This window comes from Oenanthe melanoleuca, chromosome 1 (genome assembly GCF_029582105.1).
Source record: "Oenanthe melanoleuca isolate GR-GAL-2019-014 chromosome 1, OMel1.0, whole genome shotgun sequence".
Classification (NCBI taxonomy): domain Eukaryota; kingdom Metazoa; phylum Chordata; class Aves; order Passeriformes; family Muscicapidae; genus Oenanthe; species Oenanthe melanoleuca.
The window spans coordinates 86,765,354-86,788,492 of record NC_079333.1 but is presented as its reverse complement, the minus strand read 5'-3'; the positions used below and the strand labels follow the sequence as shown (position 1 = coordinate 86,788,492).

The window sequence follows — 23,139 nt, the reverse complement described above, 5'->3', positions numbered from 1 at the left end:
TCCTTTTTTCACTTGGGTTTTAAGTAATAGTTTGTTTTGTGGGGTTAATACGTTCCTCCAGAAGCTGACACACTACAAAAATCTATATAGAATTTGTCCTGTAGTAAGCTGTTGCTTTTTCTTCTTTAATTAAGAATGTGACATTAAATTTATTGAGTTTTAGTCTTCTGGAGGATTTATAGGCATTTCATTTGGTGTTAAAAGGATAACTGAATAAAAGTTATCTTTTTGATTTCTTACTTTCTTCAGACATTTTACATAGATGTACATATATACATGTATGTGTGTTATGTGTCATGGCACATATTTGAACTTGGATATTCTTCCTGTAAATGGTGATTGCAGGGTGATTAGCTTTTTCTGGTGAAATCACTCATATTGAAATATATCAAACTATTTCTGTTTATAAAGTTACAGCAAATACATGTATTTATTTACCCTTTAGATGAAAAAACAGATTGATACCATTACATTTTCAGTAGATAGACATCAATTGAATCTTGCCCTTAGTTAAAGGCTTAGAAACCTACTTTTAGAAGGCTTCACACTAATTTCCTTCCCTTGCATTAAGAAACAGCAGTTCTTAAAATTCGAGTACTTGAATTTTCCTGGGGTCATACTGTTTCTGTGTGTGCATGAAAAGAGCAGAAAGGGTGTTATTTAGTTGCAACTGGCTTGAGATGGAGATGATACTTCTTGGACAAAGCTATTGTGTGAAACAGCATTCCATATACTCCAAACTCCACCTGGGAAGCGGGTGTTGCAGCCCACAGAGGGATTCTTTCAGCCCAGCAGGACATGCTGTTCTGGACAGCTGACCAGATGAAGCGTATCTCCTTGTCAGTCAGTAGATGACCAAGGTACATGGCTTTGAGGTCATACAGAGGGTGCCTTCTGGCTCCTTCCCCAGCCAAGATAAATACTCATGTTGTTTGCTTGTTAGGATGTAAGTGCTTTGCCTCTTGGCCTCAAGCAGGCAGATTGTCCCTTCTTCTGTTCTCAGAATAGGTCTTCCAGGGCAAGGGATGGTATTTCATACAACCCTGACTCCTGCTGTTGGAAACAGCCAGCAACTGCAGGTAGCAGTGGTTGAAAATGGCAGGAGATATGGAAAGTACCATAAAAATGGCCATGTATATTAAAAATAAAGGTCTGTCTACACAGTACTTCATGTTCACTTATAACCACTGAAATGGACAAATAGCGGAAGTGTATGTGATGCCCTGATACTCTCCTGGTGTCTGCCTGTTTCCAGCTTAGTGTATTTTCTGAACCTGCTGTGGTTTGTCTCTTTGTATCTCTGAAATACTTGTAGTCTCTCATGGGGATTCACATCAGCTTTTCTGTCTGTGTCAAGTACCAAAGCGTTCCACAAGTGATAAACTGCACAGCCACCTGGTGATAAAGTGCCTCCTTTTAAGTCTGATATGTAGTACTACTGCTGATGACCCCAGTTCATGCATGGAAAAGAAGAGTGATCAGTCAGTTCCCTTAACCCCTTTCCTGCCTGTTAATGGAATCCCTAAGTCATCTCCTTTCCAGAAAGAAGAGTCTTGACATGTGCAGTTGTCTCTCTGGTAGCTGCTACTGCATATTTTGATCATCCCTGCTTCCTTCTTGAAACCTTTCCAAATGAAAGCGCTAAACTGGTGTGTTGTTTGAAGGTCTGGCATGTCACTGATGGGCTGTTCAGGAAAAAGGGTGTGTTAGCAAAGGTACACTTTTATTTTAGCATTAAGTGTATCTTCCAACAGGAAAGGCATCCATCAATCCAGGTTGAGCTAGGAAATGTCAGTTAAGGTTCTGAGAAATAGTTCTGTAAAACTTAACTCATAAAGAAGTGGTTGGTCTTATGTTGTTCCCTTGTAAGCAGGATAAAAGTTTAAACATTGGAATTAATTACGCCTTTGCACTTCAGGCATTCATTTTATCTTTTAGGCAATTAAAGGTGTAAGTGAAAACTTCCCATTATTTTTCACTCCTGTCTAAAATGCATGTGTAACTGTAAAAAGTAGGGGATATTCAAGGACAAATTTAAAAGCTTGTGCAAATTTGTGTCTTGTGGCTCTAGCTCAATTTATGCTTGTGTACGTACTTAAGACAATTAGCTGAAAATTTTACAATAGCTGAATTTTGAACATAACTAGTGTGTATTGGTTTGGTTTGAAGTTCAAACCCCTGGTGTTTTTTGGTTTGTCTGCTTGTTTGTTTCCAGAATTCAGTATGACTTTTTTCCATTTAGGCTTTTGTATTGACTTTTGCAATGTGAGCTTTTCACTTGTACTATGTAAGGAATTTAATTTTATCTTTTTTTTTTTTTAATTACATACATAGCTTATTGTTGTCTTTCTTATATCACATGATGGTTTTTGTCTTAACCACTAAGTCAAGTCTGAGAAAATTGTTGCAGATTTTTGGATAATAATGTAAATTTTACATAAATACGCTGTGACAGAAGGCAACTCCTTTGTTTATACTCTTGTGCTTCTAATATATTTTTCTTGCCTAATTCAGGAAACCACTGATTGCTTGTGTGGAGAAGCAGCTACTAGGAGAACATTTATCAGCTATTTTGCAAAAAGGTATTTTTTTTTTAATTGCAATCTTTGATTAGCAATGGATTCTCATACTCTGCAATAGCTATAAATTCCACAGCTTTTACTTTAGGAGGTATATTAGGCATGGGAAAAACTTCCACAGACACAGAAAGCCAATCCTGTGATTGTTACCCTCACTGTGACAAGTAAATGGTATATTTGGAAAAAAATGTCTAAAATCTAATTCCATATTTGTAAAGGTTGCTAAGCCTCTAGATCTCCTTTGACTTGCAGCCATGGGCTTAGAAATTAAACCTTTGGAACTGCTTCTTTTCGAGAGTTATATAAACATCTAAATGAGAGCTGCAGTTACTGTTGTAGCTTTTTTATGTGATAATCACACAGCTCAAGTGCAGTAGTTTCACATATTCTCATGATTGTGTAGTTTAAGAATCATGAGTTACTGGAACTGGCAGCATTCGAGGCAATGAACTTTCAGATGCCTTTGTCTGTATTTTACCTTTTGTTTGGCAGATAAGAACTGCAGCTTCTTAAGAAGTCCTTCCTCAGACATTAGTGTGTTCAAATTGCCATTCCTTTATTCCTCTTAATTTTTCATCTCTCCTTTTTTACTGAATTTGTGTTTGTTCAGTATTCCCTGATATTTTAATACTTTAAATGATCTTTTCCTTCTCTTGCAGTAGCCATATTTCAGGTTTTAGATCTTCTAGCAAAATTGTCCTTACATCTGTGTTTTATGTTGCAAAACAGATGTCACTGGTAGTCTGGTATCTTCAAGCTGCAGCACATCCATGTTTAATACTTTCATGTTATACATACCCTTTCTGTATCTTTCTTTGTCCCTTTTAAAGATGACTTACACTCACAGTTTTCTCTCAACTACACTAGGAATAGCTTGTTTAATTGTTTTCAATACATTTATAGAAATAAGCTTGGTGACTTCATCTTAGCTGTTCTTAAGCTTATAAATGGAAGGTAAGAATAATTATATTATGCTGATGTATGTCAATTTTGCTTGCTCTTTAGTTCAAGTATGATGAAGTAAATTTTCCAGTGATATGCTTGTTTATCAAGTGGCTTAAACAGGAAGTATGTGGTCTTGTTTTAAACTGAACTTTTTACTGGCTTACAATGTGTATGAGCCATCCATGTAAAGATGGATAAATTTTTACGTTTTTCTAGTGTTCTGATTACTGTGCTTCAGGACTCGAGTATCATTGGATCAGCTTTTGCATTCTATGTCTCCACTGGAAAAAACAGTTTAAAAAGCTTCTATTATCACTTGACTTGCTTAGTTTTCTGTATTTGTTTGATCTAGGACACATTTTAATTTGCTTATGACATCTTAATATTCTGTTCAAGTAGATGTTGCCTTTTGCAAGTTTTCTTCATTAAGTCAAGAAAGGTGAAGTAGTTAGTTTGATACAGGAGAAGAAAGCTTAAAAATGCAGGGTCTGTATAAAAACCTTTTTTCCTCACGTTAGTATAACTACTGTTGACTAGATATTTGAGGTCATATCTGGTGGTGGGGGATTTTTTCCAAGGCTGTGGCAGTGCTTTCTGGAAGCTCTGTGAAACCTTTTATCAGAGGACTTTGCTGCATGTCCTTTTTGTTTGTCAAATGTGTGACTAAATATTTTTTCAGTCTCACAGCTCATGTTAGAGAAAGAAGGAAGGCTGTATTTTATGACCTAGGTTATAATAAAGCAGATAGTGTATTGGTGTCTTTAAATGAATATGGGGTAATGCTTGAATGGGCATTTCTTAATTGAGAGAGATGGGGTTATTCAGCATGGAAAAGAGAAGGTTCCTGGGAGACCTCACAGTGACCTCCCAGTGCTTAAAGAGGGCTTATAAAAAAGGTGGGGGCAGATAGTGATTGGTCAAGGGGGAATAGTTGTAGCTGAAAAAATGAGAGATCTAACATGAGATGTTAGGAAGAAATTCCCTGCTATGAAGGTAGTGAGTCACTGGAACATGTTGTCCAGAGGAGCTACGGACACCCCATCCCTGAAGATGCTCAGGGCCAGGTTGGAAGGTGATATGAGCAGCCTGGTCTGGTGGAAGGTGTCCCTACCCACAGCTGGGGATTGGAACAAGATGATCTTTAACATCCCTTCCAATCCAAGCCTTTCTATGATTCTTTGATTTCCAGGATTTTAGTTCCATGCTCAAAAGAGAGCCCTAAAACCCTGTCTTTGAGACTGTAGTCTGTTGTCTTCTGTTTAAAGTATGTCTGTTCTTCTGACATCTCAGAAATTAGGATATCTCAAAATAGCAGACAAAAGTTTACCTGACATCATTCTTGACCATCTCTTGCCTTTCTGAACATGTATGTAAGTTACAATATACAGTGAAAGTATTTTTAAGTCAAAGAATATAGTAAAATATGGGATAATTTGGTAGTGATTCTCAAATCAATTTTTAATACCATTTAAAAATTAGCATTAATAAAATATATTTGGTGAAGTAGGACAGTTGTACAGTGTCAACTGCACTGATGGTGTGACTTGTCAACCTGTGTAAAATTTTTTTTTTTTTTTTTTTTTTTTAATGTCATAAATCCTTGATGCTATGCTCCAGTATTACTAAAGCCTCTGAACTGACACCAGACAAAGAAGTTCTGATTGCACTGGAACTAAGTTTGTCGTACTCTCAAATGGAATAATGTGTATGAAGTTACTTGCTTGCTACATTCCTTGGGCTTCACTTCTCTATTTGTTAGCCCAAAGCTTACTTTCGTGTAGGGTGAATTGACAAAGCAAAAGTTGCTTGAAAGGAATTTGTTATCTTGTGTTATTCCATTGGTAGGAGTGTAGACTGTTCCCAGCACATTTTTAATCTAAAAACACAGCTCACCATGCTCCACAGAAAAAAATCTCATGAAGTATTTATCATTGCGTTAAATTTAGGGTAGTTTACTTAGCTTCCTGTTTTCTTTAGAGGTTCTTGCTAAAACTATACCCTTGAAGTCAACCTCTTTTTATAACCATTCTGCAAAAGGCTTACAATCATCACCTTGTTGGGAGAGTATTTCAGTTAAAATACTAGTATATTCTCTAATAGATACATTCTCTAGTAGATTTCTAACTGTATTTATGCAACTGTATTCAAATTTGCTCTTTTTTCTAATTATTTGTTTTTAGGACTTGATAGCCTTCTTGATGAAAATAGAATACCAGATTTGACCCAGACATACCAGCTGTTCAGCCGGGTAAAAGGTGGGCAGCAGATCCTTTTGCAACATTGGAGTGAATACATCAAGGTATTTCAAAGATCTATTACTAATATAAAATCTATGCTGTTACAAATTTCTTCTGTCAAAGCAGAGAATAACAATAAGGTGTATCACCAAACTTCTGTTTTAAGTAAATATGGGGAGGGATGTTAATGCTTCTGCCTCAGTAAGAATCACATGATGAGAAATAGCAACACCTGCTTTAGTTTTAAATTTCTACTTGGAAATTGCTTTCCTTATAGGTTTGAATGTTAATACAGTATGTTTTTGGTTGCATTGCTTTTAAATAGAACCCCATGCACATGTGCTGGACTGTACTATATGTAGTTTTGCTGCAAATACACTCAACTGTTCACATACCTGCAAAACCAGTGAAACATCAGATGTTGCTGTTCTTCTGCAGCTTAGGCAGTGCTACTCGTAACCAACCTACAGCAATGCTGATGGGCATTAAAGCTGTTGGGAAGGGAATGCTCCTAATGAAAACAATCTGTCAGCTGTATTTAGATGCTTTGGGTTTGTCTGTTAGGCATAATATCCATACAGTATGCTGCCCCAGAGAGTTTGCACTCTAGTGCTCTTGGAAGATGAAGGCAGGAAAGCTTCACAGAAGACTTTCCTCCCTGGAGTTGATAATTCCTGATTCATGGCTCTCCCCTGAATTGTCCATCTGTTCATCAACCTTCAGGACTAAGTGCACATCAGTTAATTCCAGAGGTCTCTGTTCTCCATACCTAGGCCTGGAGTTTGGCATAATCCACCAGTGCTGCAGCTCACAGGAGTGGAACATGGTTATCCTGTGCCCCCAGAACTGAGGTGGAGTTTAATCCTTAGCATGTTGCCCAGTTGGATGGTGGTGCTGTGGCTGAGGAGGATCATCTTTCTTATCCCTTTCTCCCAGATCACGCTCCTCACTTAATCGTAGGGCTGCCTGCCACTCCATAGGCTCTCCTGTGATCTGTTTTATCACAATTCCTGGGCAAGATCAGCTTAATTTCTGGTTTAGTGAGCTAAAGAGACTCACAGAGAAGTCCATGTGTTGGTCCAAGGAAAGAAGCAGGAATTTAAGACCTCTTACAGATAGTTGTGTACATACTCTAAAACCTAGAAAACCTTTTCTGTAGTGTCAATAAATCTCCTCCTTTGAAACATTCTGTGTGACAGTGAAGAGAGGTTTCAAGAACTACTAATGTTTATCTTGTGGGCCAAGTTACTGTGGTAAGGATCTGTGCTCCATTGTAGTCACCTTTCTCTGAATTCAGAGATGCCATTTGGCTTTTTGTATCTTGGTTTGCTGTTAGCAGAATGGGGGGAAGCCCTGCAATTTATGAATGTATGTGATAGAGACTGAGATGCCCAAATGCTGTGTTAATAAAGGGGAAATTGTGACAAGTGGAAGATCTGATGGATTAGGTGATCATCAGAGGTCTTTTCCAGCCCAAACTGTTCTGTGTGATACATGTGTTGAATCTAAGGACCTTGGGAGCCTTGTGTTCAGCTTTACTTTGGAATGGTACTTGAGAGAGATCTCCATGAAAGATGACAGTGGCTAATTAGACAATGCAGTGGAAATTCTGAGGCTGGAGAAGAATTTTCCCCTATTTCTTTTACTGTTGCTGGCTAACATTACTTGAGTTGGTAAAAATAGACCAATTGAATAGTGTTTTGCTTGTGTTGTGTCTTCTCACCTTGGAAAACTGATCATTCTGTCCAGGGCACTGATCAGTGTTTACTAAGTAAATGTAAATTGTCCAGTTGGTGGAAAATCCTCCCTTACAGGATATTTTGGTTCATTAGACAAATGGTGTTCTATCTCTGAGATAATAGATGTAGGAACAGGAAGAGAAAGTCAGGTCTGTGGCTGCTCCTTGTGCTGAGAAAATTTTGTTTCCTTGCAAGTCAGCTAGGATGGTTTTGGTTTAGGATGGTTTTGGTTTTTTGATGAAAAAGAAATCTTTTAGGGCTGAGCAGCAGTTAAATTTTTGCTACCTATTTAATCAGTTAAGCTCTCTTTTGGGTTTTAATAAAAGTAGTGCAAAGTTTTCCATTATACTTAAAATTTCTGGGGCAGTTTCCATTTAATTTATTTTACATGAACCATAGTTCTGTATCTCACTGTGAACTTGCACATCATAGTCATGTCTACTGTGTATTTTTTTTTACTTTTGTCTTAAATGTAAATAATCTTTAAATCAAGCACTAATGTTTCAAATCCATTAATGTGTGTCTAGTTTTTATTTTAAATTTCAATGCATCTCATTTTTTAAATACTTGAAGTCATAAGTAGTTCTGTAAAAAAATTCCTTTTCCTAATGATAAATTTTATAAGGGTAAATGTGTCTGTTGTGGGAGATAGGTAGCACTCTAAAGTATTTTACTATCAAAAGTGTTTGTTTTACAGAACTTTGGGACAACAATAGTGGTTAATCCTGAAAAAGACAAGGATATGGTGCAAGAGCTACTAGATTTTAAGGATAAAGTGGACCATATCATAGAAGTGTGCTTTCAGAAAAATGAAAAATTTATAAACTTGATGAAGGAGTCCTTTGAAACATTTATCAACAAGAGACCAAATAAGCCTGCAGAATTGATAGGTACACAAATATTTTTCTGTAAAATATTTCAAAAATCTATAGAAAGCATGATAATGCTGCTGAGTGTGCTAGTGCAATAGTGGTGGAGTCGCATCCTGCTTTAGGAGACTGGTTTTGGGACACGAGGCCGACGTTAACCCGGGCGTGTGCGGGCCCCAAGAGCTTGGGTGTGCTGTCAGGGGTCCTGGTGGAGCATGTCACCCTCCTGTCCCTGCGCTCTGCTGCTTGCACAGAGGGGCCTGGTGCTAACAGCTGCTCCTGGAGCGCTGGGGCTGCCAAGGGAGCACACGGTCAGGGGCAAGAGCAGCGGCGGCAATACAGGGGAGCGGGCTTTAACTGGGTAGTGGAGGAGTTCTGGATCTCTCAGAAAGGAGTAAGTACAGCCCATCCATCTGCCCTGAAGGCTGGACTTGGGATTTTAAAGCCTTCAGATACAAGGAGTTTTAATAGAGGGAAAAAAACCCACTGCCTTGACAGGAGAATTAGTGCTTATTAAGGGGAAAGACAATAACAAATAATTTAAAAATATTGTTATTTTGTTTATCCCTGATCTGGCAAAAGCTATCCTGGCAATTTTGCCTGCTGAAAAACTGGAGCCTTTGGTATTTTACACCAGGAGAGTATCCTGCTCCTTGGTTGTTTGTTTTTCCTCCACATACTTTTGCCTTTATTCAGCTTATTTCATATCTTCCATCTAAAATCAGGTTTATGTAGGACAGATTGCACAACATAGTGATACAGGTTAAAGCCATGATATGGGCTGTTGTCATTTGTGGATCATGGTGTTCCAGCTCCCACAAAGGTTTTCTTCTTACATAGGAGGTTGTATAAGGATACTAATGTGGCTTAATAAATACTTAGCAAAACTCAAGGCTTAACCTTATTTCTGGCGTTCTGAAACTACTAACTGGAAAGCATTGCTTCTGTTTAAATTTTAATATGCTCCTACCAAGGAGCATGAGGGACATGGTAAAGGTCTACAAAAATATAGTCCTCTTTATGTTGTTTGTTTTTGTTTCTCATAAAATACATTCATATACATTGTACGCTTCCAAAACATTGTCTTCCAACAAGTAATGTGCTTGTATGACTAGAACATAAAATGTGGGAATTTCTAATGTATTAATTTTAATTATTTTATTGTATTTATTTTTTACCTTGGACTATTCCTTTTTGCAGTACTTTTCCATTATATATAGTAGGGCTCCAGTAATATTCCAGGAATGTAGTAGGGCTCTGTCATTCCACTGAACACAGGGATGGGAAAAGGGAAAATTGCCAAACAGAAAAAATTTAGTGCTTATCCTATATTTTAACATATAGTGGTATTTAACACATAGTAATATTTTAAGCAGGAGATGCTTAAGTTGGTTATTTTAAATCTATTTTTTAAGCTGTTACTTAATTTTATTTATTTGTAGCAAAATATGTGGATTCCAAATTAAGAGCTGGTAATAAAGAAGCAACAGATGAAGAGCTGGAAAGAATCCTTGACAAAATCATGATCATATTTAGATTCATTCATGGTAAGAAATGGCAGTTCACTGTTGATGCAATTAAAACTGTTCCCCTTGCTATTAGCACGGCTGTTTTCCTCTAAATGCAAGAGATCTTTTTCACCATGAATTTCTGCTCAACTCAGTCTTCAATTCAGGTTGCCTTACACATGAAGGAGCACAATAAATATACCAGGGAGGACAAATAGTTCTGTGGAGATTGGCAAGTTACAGACCTTTCAGAGTCTTCTGAGTGGAGACCTAAGAGTTAGAGGTGCTGCTGGAAGTTTGCCATAAATTAACTGTATCTGTAACCACAATCTCTCCTCTAATGACAGTTGAGACTTTCTCTTTCCTGTCCACTTATGTATGTTGTAGGTACAAAGCGTGAAAACCCAGCAGCTTTTCTTGATTTCTTTTATCATAGCTGAGAAGGAACACAGGGGAGGGCTCAGAATGATAGGAAAAACTGTTAATGCTGAGTTTTACTGCCTTTGAAATGCATTTCCCTCATGTATGTCTCTGAGCAAAACCCTTGAATGTGTTAGAAAATTATTTTTTTTTCTAGATTGGATATCAGAAAAACCCCTGGTCTAATCCAATACAGATGCATGGTGACTGTTCTGAGGGAAGTGGAATGTGTGTCTTGGACTGGGCTGGAATAGCAGGAATTCTGTATTACTTTGTCTGAGATCTTTGGGGTTCTCTCCTCATAAAAATCCCAAACAAATACAATATGATGGGAAAGCAGTCAAGTCATAAAATAGTGTCATTTGCATAACTGTATCATTTTTGTCAGAGATGATGAATGAAAACAGTTGTACTGGCAGATTGTCAACCTGAGAGATTAGTTTTTGTTAATCTGAAACTTTCACCAACTCTTTCTTTTCATATTTTTGGTAGTACTGAGCTAAAAGCACAGATTTTACTTTGAGCTATCTAGCACATAAGAACTCTTCTAAGAGCAGATGATAATTAGTAGGTAGTTTATGGGCATTGGTCTTTTTGATAATACCTTGATGTAGCTGGTTCATGAAACTTCACCAGGACAGGATGGGGAAGGAAGAGGACTATTATAAGAAGCACTAAATTGGAAGGTGTTTTCAAGGAATTATGAGAGCCTACTGTAGGCAGCACAAGTAGTGGCTTGGGTTACAGTAAGTTTTTTCCTCTTAGCACTGTCAAATAGGGAGAAGCTTGGGTTTAAGGTATGAAAGTTTGTGGGTATCTGTATGACTCCTTCATTGCAAAAGGCTGTTGGCAAACCATGTGAGAAGACTTCTGCTAAATTTTCTTCCCCTTAGGCTTTTAAAATATATTCTTTAATATATAGAAAACCTCCCCCCCCATTTTTTTTAAATTAATCAGACCAGTGGAGGGAGAATGTTCTTTTGGACCCCAGAGTAATTTCATGTATTTTGCAGCTGATCCAGTAGGAAATACAAGGCAGCTCAAGTTCCTCGGACACAAATAAAAAATAAGTAAATATTTGCAAAATATGTTAAAAACTATTAAAATGTTAAAAGAACAAAATGTCTACATGTTTTTCTTCATTGCTGCATAATGAATATTGTTCTGCTAATCAGCTTTTCATGGGAAAGGCTTGTGTCAAAATCTGAGGGGCAGTGATGCAGATAGAATGTATAATTTATTTTAATTTTTGTTTCCTTACAGGGAAAGATGTGTTTGAAGCATTTTATAAGAAAGACTTGGCCAAAAGACTGCTCGTTGGAAAAAGTGCATCAGTAGATGCTGAGAAGTCCATGTTGTCAAAGCTTAAACATGGTAGGTGTCTTCAGATGTGTTAAATTTGTGTTACTTTTTTGGCATGCTTTTTTCTCATGCTTTTAAAAAGTGACAAACAAAATTTTATGTAATAGCTGGACAGCTCTTAACTTAAATACTTTTGTGGGGAATACATATATATGTGTGTGTATGTATATCAGACCTTTCATTATGTTCAGCAAGAACTATTAGGCTGACTTCTTAGGTAAGAGACTGGTCTACAGAGGAGCAAATCCTGAAAATATACCTATTTGTAGGTGCTCTGTAACCTGGTAAATATGGCTCAGCTGTCTCAGGTTAAATGTTTATCACTTGTTCTGTGCTTCTTTGTAATTGTGGGATCTTGGCTTCTTTTTTTGTGTCTGTGACAGAATGTGGCGCTGCTTTTACCAGCAAACTGGAGGGCATGTTCAAGGACATGGAACTGTCCAAAGATGTCATGGTACAGTTCAAGCAGGTACATTTAGTTTCTGTTTGTATACTAAATTTTCCAGTCATGAGGGAGGCATTTAATGGTGCTATCTCTTGGATTAAGCTAAAATTAAACAAAACAGCTTTTGAGCTGGTCCTAGTCATAATAATAGTGTCTACTTACTGTTCTGTTTATACAACAGAATTTATTTGTTGTATACAATAATTTTACAGTTTTATTTGATTCCTTTTAAAGTAAAATAGTCTAAATACCACATAGTAATTTAGTTGACAGACATCCTTGGAAGTCTGTATCCCTTCATTCTGTAAACTGGTGCTGCTCTGATGAATTTTTTGTCAATGGCCCACACCAGAGAAACCCCCTGAAGGTTGCTAAGTGCACAGAAACTGTGCATGTCTCAGCCCCAAATTTCCATCTTGTTGGTGACTGATGAATACTTGCAGGAAATACTGTACGTGCTCACCTTGCATTTCTCTCTGGGCACTTGTTTTGGGGTCTTACTGAAGTCAGGATGCTGGGTTAGAGATCTGATCCAGTACAGCACCTGTAATAAAATACTGTAATGACTCTTCTGTCCCAGATTTTGCAGTCTGGCTTGACTGATGCTCTACTCCAATTATTTGAAAAAGTTCTGTCTAACAGATGAGAAAGCCCAAAGGGATCCTTTTGATCTTAACAGTCCTTGCCATGGCTTCTTTGCTTTTGCTTTATTTGCATATGACTGAAGTTTCTTTGACCTTAGCACCTTGTATAGACAGTGGACTAGGATATTTCAAGGCATGTTGATCTTTTCTTTGTACTCCCAACCACTTGCTGTGTTTTGAAGTTGGGAAAGTGGTCATTAGATAGTTACTCAAAATTCTGGTGCAGCATGTGTAACCAAGGATGTGACCTGTAAGAATTTTTCATTGTTATACTAAGCCTAAATTTCTAATTTAAGTATATACATTTTCTAATTTAGTATGCAGATAGTATACTTGAATAATTTTTGTCTCTTCTGTTTTAGTATATGCAGAACCAAAGTGATCCAGGAAATATAGATCTCACAGTAAATATATTAACTATGGGATATTGGCCAACTTATACACCTATGGAAGTCCACTTAAATTCAGAGGTTTGTACTTGAATTCTTCTCCTAAATGCACTTTACAGAATGGAATCAGTACCACAGGGCATTAATGCCCTTCATTTAATGTGTTTTTCTGCTAGATATTTAAGGGTTTTATGTAATTTTAAGGATTCCAGAACTGCAAAAAATAAAATCTAGTGGATAAAATCCACTTTTTTTAGATTATTATTTCACTCAGTGTGGGGTTTTCTTACCTGTATAGTAATATCATTTTCTTACTTAGCATTGCAGTCAGTTACTTAAAAGTTTGCAATTGGTCAGTTCACCTTAATTTAGTCAATCTTTAACTGCATTGGTTAGGCACTTTGAACTAATCAATAGTTATTGCACGTTCCTTTCTTCAAAGCTCCTTCCTCTGTTCTCTGCAGTGTGTCACACAAAACTGGCCCCTGCACTTAAATAGTATTTGCCTGAAAAATGGCTGTTTCCAAGTTGAGAGATTCTTGCAAAGCTCCTTCCTGTAGCGATTTAGGTTGAAATGTGTATTTGGAGTCCCTGCTTCCTACAATACCTTGCTTGATCAGAGGTGTAGGAAGCACTTCAGAGGTGGTAATGGGGTTCCCACTTAGTTTGGAAGATATGGGAGCTCTTGTACTCTTGTTCCTGAGGTGTCTCTTCCTCCATGGCAGACTACTTCTGAAGGATTCAGCCTGAGCAACACTTGTTGAAAATGGAGGGCTAGAACCCCCTTACTTGGCAGTAAAAGGGCATAAAGTAGTGGAGTTGGACTGGAGTTCCATTCCACCTACAAACTACAGGAAGAACTTAGGAGCAGATGGTACTAGCCAGTGTAAAGGTGTGAGATGGATGCTTTTTCCCGTGACTTCTAGGTCAGATTCAAAGTCCAGGACGAAACTAGTATTTCTTTTGAGGTTTAAAACCCTTTACAGGGAGTTTATTTTATTTAAAACAAAACAAGGAAATTAAAAACCCAAGGAAAATTCAGTTATTTTTGAATTGAGGCTTTCTTATGTGCATAATAGTACCAGTGTACTTGAGAGCAAAATTTTGTTCTTAATGGATTAAGATTTTCCCACAAAAGTACCTATTATGAAACATGATTGAGGAGAATAAAGAAATTCCATGTGTGAAATCATTTGGTATCACTGCACTGATATAATGCTAATGTTTTTTCACTTTTCTTAACAGATGATAAAGCTTCAAGAGGTATTTAAAACCTTTTACCTGGGAAAACACAGTGGTCGTAAACTTCAGTGGCAGACCACTTTAGGGCATGCTGTCCTGAAGGCAGAATTTAAGGAAGTAAGTTTGCTTGGATAATGCTTTGCCTGTTAGGTTAAAAATTAAGTAAATTATTTGGAATCTAATAATGTGTTTTATTTTTTATGAAGGTAGTAGCATTTTTGTGGAGGACCAAACACCAACTCTGTTATTTTGTACAGAAAATAGGCTTTTTATTAGTAAACTGAAATACTACCTAGCCAACAAAACAACATGATACTTTTTGGTTATATTAATTTGATAGGAATTGTTCTCATTCAAATAAAGTTGTAATAAAGGAAGAAATTAAAGCAAAAAACACAGCTTTTTTTTTTATCTTTAATATGGAATTGTTTTGATTGTAGAAATCCTGTTGATGCTTTTAGAATGCTTGACATACATAAAGAGACTGAAGAATATTAATCATGTGTTAAATAACTGCACTGTTTGTTCATGTGGTTTTGTTTTGTCTCATGCAGTATCTTGCCTTGTAATAGTGCAGCTTCACTGAGCCACAGCAAAGACAAAAAACCCCTTGAATTCTTTTATTATTCATTCTGAATATTAACGACTTAATTACGGACAAATTCACTATTGATGGCGGCAACACAAAAATTTCATATATTGTAATTAAAATGAAGTGAAGGATGTGAAATAAATAGCAGGCCATTCTAATGAGTTTTTGCTGTGTCTTGTTAATGTTAGAGGAGCAAAAAAGGTTTAAAAATATCCTGTTTCCTCAGTACTACATTCAGGCAGATTCTTCTGTGTACCAGGCATTCAAAAATGCATATCCATTCTTCTAGAAATAGAAAAATTATTGTATACTTTCTGTAACTGTCAAATGTATAGGTACAATAGAAAATTCTCTAATACTACTATTACTTGTTGTTTCTCTTTTAGGGAAAGAAGGAGTTTCAAGTATCACTCTTTCAGACATTAGTATTGCTTATGTTTAATGAAGGAGATGAATTCAGTTTTGAAGAAATTAAAATGGCTACTGGTATAGGTAGGAAGAATACTTTTGATTCTTAAATTTGTTCTTTAAGTGATCAGCAATTATGATTTGGTATGTGAAGGCCTAATTTTAAGAAATTTGTCACTGTCACTAGGACAAATTTTGTGCCAATAGTGCATACACAAACCAAAAGAGATGAGGAAAACACACTGCATGTATTTCTTAGTGTATTTTCTTGGTGTGTAAAATGTATTCTTCACAAAATTATTAGTAAGAGCTGTGTGGAATGTGATACTACTAACAACCTGTTAGATTTACAAAATGTATCACTGCAATTTTTAAAATGTAAGTGGTGATAAAGACTGTTGTGTGTACAGATTATTTTTGCTCCATTTCAGTTTCACATAGTATATTTTGAAAATGGTCTGTTGTAGAATGCTGTCATTTGAGGGTGATTTAAGAGAGTATTTTCAGTTGAACTGTTCTGAGAGCTCACCTGCCTGTTGCCCATTCCTGTCACTGCCCCTTCACAGCACATCTGATTTGTTCAGAGCAGTGATATCTGCTGGGTTTTGTACTTTGTATTTCTCTGCCTCTGCACTTGAACCTGAAGGACGAAGAAAACTGAGAAAGAGAACAGTTTTCTTTTTAATCATCTGCAGTATCTGTCTTCTGTGTTGGGTGGGTTTTTTTCCCCCAAACTCTTACACTCTCTTGAAATAGTTATAGCCAAAGCACTGTCATCATTACTCTCTGCAAGGTTTGCATTAATCAGCAGCTTACACCCAGTAGTCCTTCACATGTTGAAACTTAAGGTCAACCTAATACAGCAGTATCTGAAAGAGTATTTGAGCCCTTACAAGTACTAAAATATTGTAATGTATTTACTAAAAGACTGTTAAATGGGGATACCAAAAGTCCTTGTGGTTCAGCATGATGCACTGCAGAAGGAAGTACAGCTTGGGTGCTCCATTGTCTCAGTGTCAGTGCTTCAAGTAACTTAGTCATCCTCTCCCTAAATGGTAAGGAAGCTGAAGAGAATCCATGCCAGTGATGATAATAATCAGGATAATCTGGAGAGGCTCATTAGTTTGGAGTACAATGTTTACAGAACAAACACAGGGTCATGCAAGTCTGATCCAGATCCTGCTTTCTCATCTTGGATTGCTGTCTCTAGGAGCTTGCATTCTGGCTGCCTGACAGAAACAGATAAAATCTGCTGCATGGAAATCTATTCCATTATAGCACAAAATAAGGAATTCAGTAGACTGTTTTTAAGGCAGGTGGCTGGAATTGATAGTTGGGAGATGTCTATGTATGTGTCATTGCACTGAGTGTCATGTCTGTATTCTCTTTCCTTTGGAGAAGTTGTTTAGAAATTTAGGTAATAAGGAGAATTCATGGTCCACAGGATTCCTGTGAGGCCAGGATGAATAGCACAGAATCACAGAATGGCTTGGATTGGAAGGGATCTTAAAGATATAGATCTAGTTCTAGTCCCCTGCCCTGGGCAGGGACACCTTCCATTAAACCATGTTGCTCAGAGCTCCATTCAGCCTGGTTTTGAACACTTCCAGGGAAGGAGCATCCAGAACTTCTCTGGACAACCTGCTTTAATGCCTTGCCACCCTCACAATAAAAAATTTCTTTCTAACACCTAATCTATTCTGTTCCCCCTTGCATGTCACTACATGGTCTTGTAAATTTACAAGTTCTCTGTTTTTCTTGTAGGGATTAACTGGCCATGGTTGGAACTTGTGTTTTCCAATCACTGTTACAGTAAATTATCATCTGCCTCTTTAATGAGATTGTCCCTGGTACATCAGGACAGTGAGAAAATGCATTAACTGTTACTCAGAGAAAGAATGGTCACAGTCTAATTTTGCTGCTTTGAGATGTGTTATCCAAATAGATTCAGTGTTTTTACTTGCCTTATTATCAAGGAAGCCTCTAGGAGCTGTAGTTCTTACTTCTACTTCAGGAATTGATAGGTAATTGTAAATTCCTTCCCTTTGGTATACTGTAACCTGTGACTTCACATGCATAGCTGCAGTGTTTTAACAGCAGCCTTGTGTTTGGACAAAAACACAGCTCAACAATCTGCCTTTACTGAGGTTGAAACACACAAAATGTCTCAAACATCATAAATGTCTGTTTAACCCAAATTGTTTAAAGGGACTTTTTTAGAAATCACAGAACAGTTGGAAGTTTAAAAGAAGGACATTAAGTATTTTTAAAATAGCTGTTGGATTAATCTTTTACTCAGCTGTACTTCAGCACTAGATTGCAAAACCTTTCTTTCAGTTTTTAGACTAAAATTCTGTTCAGGAGATCCAACACATTTAGTGATGATAATTTTGTATTGTGAATAAAGTATTCTAGAGACTGCAGAGGCTGTTTTCAGTGCAAAATCTCAATACAAGACTTTTCAACAATTAGAATGTTTATGACTTCATTTTATCTTCTTGTCTAAATGCTTTTAGCCTGAAATATTACTAGATAGTTTTCCTCACACACTTGTGTCTATTACTTTCCTGTTTTGGGGGAAGTTTGACTATAATAGCTGTCAGCTCTACCCTCCCACAAAACATCTTCCTGTCAGTTTAGGCTTCTGTATTTTTTATTCCATTATATATTTTTTGCTGTATGATAAAAATATTAATCAAATCTTAAAATAGGTGGCTTTGAGTTTCTTGTCATACACTGACTCTTTCTTTTCCAAAGTCCTGTTAGTACCAGACAAAAACTAAAGCAATAAAACTAAGCTTGTGTTAATGTGAAATCTTTTCTGAAGCTATTTTAGATTGAAAGCTCACTGAGATGAGCCTAAATCCATCTTTCTGACATATATAATCCTGTGCATGCTCTCAGCATTTAACCTGTGAAAGACAAGACCAAATTTGAAGCTTGTGAGTTACTTCCTAATTGGAATTTAGTTGTAAGAAAGTATTAACATAAAACTACTAGCTTTTCAATTTATTTCTAGGTTAGTTACATAAAACTCTTTATGTTAATGTTTTGTTTTGCTTTCTCCCATATTTGAACTCCTTCACAGAGGACAGTGAATTAAGAAGAACCTTGCAGTCTTTAGCTTGTGGAAAAGCACGAGTATTGATTAAAAATCCAAAGGGCAAGGATGTAGAAGATGGAGATAAATTCATCTTTAATGGTGATTTCAAGCATAAATTGTTTAGAATAAAAATCAACCAGATTCAAATGAAAGAAACGGTACGTACTTTTTGCATTCATTCACTTTAAGTATTAACTGTTTATCTACATATCCCATATGGAAACACATAATCTCTTGTATTTTTTGTATATAAAGAAATGCATATTTAATTTCAAAGGACATTTAATTTTTAGAGTAGTCAAGATGATTCAGAGAGGCAGTAAAGACTTTAAAATCACTGAAACTGAAAACAACTTAGGTTGCCTCCTGTGCTTGCAAATTTAAATGCCTGCAAATTTAAATGCCTATATATTAAACTAAAAGGATCTTGTAGATGTTTCAGTCCATCTTAAAATTTGTGGTATTGCTTAAGTGTTGGTAGTGTATTGAACTCATGAACCAAATGTCACCATGCCACTTCTATATTTAGCAGGTAAGAGGGCTATAAAAGTCAGAGTTGTCCCCGATTTTGCAGTGAAAACAAACCTTTTTTGTTGTATCTGAATCCCCATTCTTGACACAAGGTGACATAATCTAATTAATATTGGATTGTTTCTTTTTTGGCTTTGCATTAAATTTCCTAAAAGTCAAACTGGAGTTTGACACAAAACACAGCTATATTTGGGCTGTCAAAGTGTTATGTGTTCTCTCAAAAATCTGAAGGGAGTTTCTAAGATTTATTTAAATTATTATTTAATTTATCAAATAATGTAAAATAAGACATTTTTTTTCCTTTACATTATCCTGAATTTTCTCTTTTACTTGCTTTAGCAGTACACTTCAGAAATCACTTAGCTCTTAGAATGCAGTAACGCGTGCATCTCTCTCAAGGATGAATAAGAATGCATGAATTTCATTTTATTATGAAGGTTAGCTATAGAGATGTAATTAATAAAAAGTAGTAACAGAGGGTGATATGATTTGTGGTGTTGTATTGTTCTTTAGGTTGAAGAACAGGTCAGCACAACTGAAAGAGTATTTCAGGACAGGCAGTATCAGATTGATGCTGCTATTGTACGAATAATGAAGATGAGGAAGACTCTTGGTCATAATCTTCTTGTTTCTGAATTGTATAATCAGCTGAAATTTCCTGTAAAGGTAACTTACTTTTTTTGTCAAACCATCCTAGATTTATATAAATATAATATATTCAGCTTGTCTATTAGAGCAAGAAATGTGAAATATCATAGAATTAAACCCAAAGATTAAGGTGTTGTGTGAACTAGAAACAAGTCGGAGTATCAGCAGTATGTCAGTTATGTACTATGGTGCATTTCTTATGTAGCTTTTAGCAATTTTTTTTTTTAATGTTGGCCTTTGTATTACTGTTACACTAATCTCATCTTTTCTTGTAGCCTGGAGACTTGAAGAAGAGAATTGAATCTCTCATTGACAGAGACTATATGGAGAGAGACAAAGACAACCCCAATCAGTACCATTATGTTGCATAAAGGAGAAGAAATTGTTCTATTTTAAAGAAAAAAAAACTAAAAAACAAAAACCAAAATCATCCACATATATCTTCAGGACACCAAATACCTATGCTGTTTGAGACTTTCCTTTTAGCAGATTTCAGGTTGATGTATATTATTCAACCAGCTGCATGCACTGCTGTGGAAGAGAAGCAAAATGACATGTTAATTAATCATTTTTGTCAAGACTTACTAATTTTAAATGTCCTGGGGTTTTTTTTTCTCTTTAGCTAATCTTTTGTTCTTGGGTTCTTCAAAATTTAGTTTTATAGTTTTGTTTAACAATGTCATTGAAGTTGGATGGAAAGGTAAAATCACCTGTGTGAGAAATACTTCTGTGATGGATGCAAGTCTGGTTTCTTCATTTAAGTGTTCCTAACTGCATCCATAAGGTCCCTAAATGCTGCATTCTTTAGCTACAGTGACAACTTGGGTAACTTTTTAAAAACCCTTCATTGATGAACATGTATGTAAAGCAGTGTTGTTGAAATACACTGAAGTTTTGCACCATGAAAACCCTTAAACTTGTGTTAATTTTCTTTCAAGTTATTACAAACTTCAGTCTGGTTTGGATAAATCAGGTTTTGAAGTGAGATTCTTGAAGTGCCAAGAGGACAACTGCATTCATGTGTGTACTGAGCTGTTGGATTATTTAGCTAAAATATGGATTGTTCTATTATTACTACTTCTGCTGGCTTGGGTGGCAAAGATTAGATCTGAGTCAGAGGCCCTACCTGATTTTAGGGCAGCAGGTGTATTTCACTGTTTCTGTAATTGCCGTAACATTTAGTTCTGCCTTGAAAATAACATCCAAGGAACCTAGTGTACAGCATGCTCCACTTTAAGAAAACAAAACCTTTTTTTTAAAAAAATACTTTTATGGTCTCAATATTGGGAAAGCATAGTTTTTTTGTCGTGAAGGACTAAGGATTTTGTGAGTACTTTGTTACATATTGTACATATGTAAGTTGATTTGAATTAAAGAGTGAAAGACACTGTAGATCCGTTAGATAACTGTAACTATAAGGAAGACAACTTTTCTGGTAATACTTGTAAGACTTTATTTTCCTGATGTCTACTGGTATGTTTCATTCTGAAAAACAGCTACCAAAGGAGTTTTGATCACTACATAAATGAGAATTTAACTGAGCAATATTTTCTTGAGAGATACCTTACTAAGTTTATAAAACATGGGGTTTGTGCATCAATTAAAAGGCCACTTAAAGTAAACAATGCTATGAGGTGACAACTTGTGAAACTACTTATTAAAACCCGTGTTCTGTCCTCTGTCGTTAATTGTATTGCAGTCTGAATTATTTTTGTTCCCTTTGTGTTTAGAAACTAAACACGTTTAGTTTATTGTATTTAAAGCGTATTTAATATTATAATTTAATGTAGACTTATTTTAATATTTGAATCTGCAGTTAATGCAAATAAAATCTTTGATGCATATTACTTTCTTAGCCTTTGTGAGAATGTGTTACTTCAGTTTATTTTTGTGGTTGGTTTTTTAGTGTTATACTATTCACTTTGTAGTTAACTTTTTATGTATATGGAAACCAATGAGCTCCATCTTACCAGACTTCTAAACCAAAAAGGACTATGTGCCTCACAGAAAAGTAGTGGCCAGAGAGGCTTTATTCACACTGAAAGCTGGCAGTAGTGTGCAGGCTAGGAAGCAGTGAGAATGTACTGCCTGGCCCTTCTGAACCTAAATGTTCTGGTTCAGTAGTTTTAAACAATAGCTTAAAGCAGTGGTGCTATCCTGAAGATGACTAAAATGGTTCTGCCTCAAGAAGCAGTGTTAATTAAAAGTGCTGAGATGTACAGTTTTTCTTAATTGCCACAGACTAAGACCTCTTTGGCCACGTTATTCTAGTCTAGCAATTAAAAATGAGTTGTTCCACAGCAGTGGAAATTATGAAGCCTATCTTTCTGTGCTGTATACCCTTGGTAACCCAACTGTATCATCCCCATCAAGTACTCAGACAGGTTCTCCTTGGTTCTGCCTTTCTGCTTGTGGGAGTTTTGTTCCTCAACCAGCTGCTGATCTCAGGCCATCCCCTTAAACCCCTGAACCTACAGAGAATGTCATGATCCCAGAAGACTTTTACTCTTCCATACTGGTCTGTAAGTGGCTTCAGACATTCAAAAGCTTTGTGAGACTGAGAGGCCAGGTAACTGTCACTCTTTTTCTCAGGTCCTCATTTTTAATTTGATTTCCTCAAATTTTTCTTCCTGGGATGTTTTATTTGCTGAACCAAACAGGTAAGCAGTTACTTTATGACTCAGCATGGAAATCACTTCTCTATAGTGAAATAGCTGCAGCTTTTGGGTATCTGGTGACAGAATTTGGCTGAGCAGTCTGCCTCAATCAGTTGGTTCTTTGGGGTCACGTTGCCCAAGTGTATCTGTACCTACAGGGTTGTTAAACATTTCTTCCTAGAAAATCACCTAGTGTTGAAGATGTTCGGCAGTAGTAAAGCAACAGATTTGCTCTACAGAGCATCTATGTTCAATTATGTCTGGGAAACCTGGTTCTTTTCAGTGCCCTTAGAATAAATTGTAGCAGCTTCTATGGAATGACAAAAATAAGGGCAGGAGCCTGGATACAGCTGGGGACTCTTAACTTACCCAGACATATATTATATACATTTAAAAAGCAGTTTTCCTAACTGTGACACACTGTTATCTAGCCCAGCATTTCCTGAGGGAAAGTGAGTGTGACAATGTAGGCTGGCGGCTGACTTGAAGGTGCTTCCCAAGCCTGGCAGTAATAGCTGCCCTTAACCAGCCTCCTTTCTGCCCTTTCCTTGGGTCTTTTTTTTCTTAGTTCTGTATTTTAGATTCCTGTGGATTCCTTTATCTGAACCTGGGTTTACCATTCAACTCTCCTGATCTGCTGCAGTTCTTTTCATCCTTCTTTGTGCTATACATCTTTTGGGGGGAAAAAAAATTACACACACTTCAGGTAACTTCAATGTCTCAATTTGTTATGCAGATCTACCTATGCACTGGTCCAGGCAGGGGGACACAGTAGCTGGGAAGCTGCCTGATGGAAAAGGACCTGGGGGTGCTGGTGACAG

The 23,139-nt window shown here is 36.6% G+C and overlaps 1 protein-coding gene across 2 annotated transcripts in view; it reads left to right on the top strand.

Moving 5' to 3' along the window:
• Positions 1–21,508, top strand: part of CUL4A (cullin 4A) — a 34,052-nt gene extending 12,544 nt beyond the window's left edge. For both annotated transcript variants that reach the window (XM_056495561.1, XM_056495569.1), the window contains 12 exons: positions 2,515–2,582; positions 5,705–5,823; positions 8,198–8,390; positions 9,812–9,916; positions 11,561–11,671; positions 12,043–12,128; positions 13,111–13,218; positions 14,383–14,496; positions 15,358–15,463; positions 18,468–18,640; positions 19,527–19,679; positions 19,937–21,508. In XM_056495561.1, the coding sequence (XP_056351536.1) occupies positions 2,515–2,582; positions 5,705–5,823; positions 8,198–8,390; positions 9,812–9,916; positions 11,561–11,671; positions 12,043–12,128; positions 13,111–13,218; positions 14,383–14,496; positions 15,358–15,463; positions 18,468–18,640; positions 19,527–19,679; positions 19,937–20,032 (1,432 nt within the window). In that variant the 3' untranslated portion in view covers positions 20,033–21,508. The remainder of the gene's footprint in view (positions 1–2,514; positions 2,583–5,704; positions 5,824–8,197; positions 8,391–9,811; positions 9,917–11,560; positions 11,672–12,042; positions 12,129–13,110; positions 13,219–14,382; positions 14,497–15,357; positions 15,464–18,467; positions 18,641–19,526; positions 19,680–19,936) is intronic.
• The last annotated feature ends 1,631 nt before the right edge of the window (positions 21,509–23,139 follow it).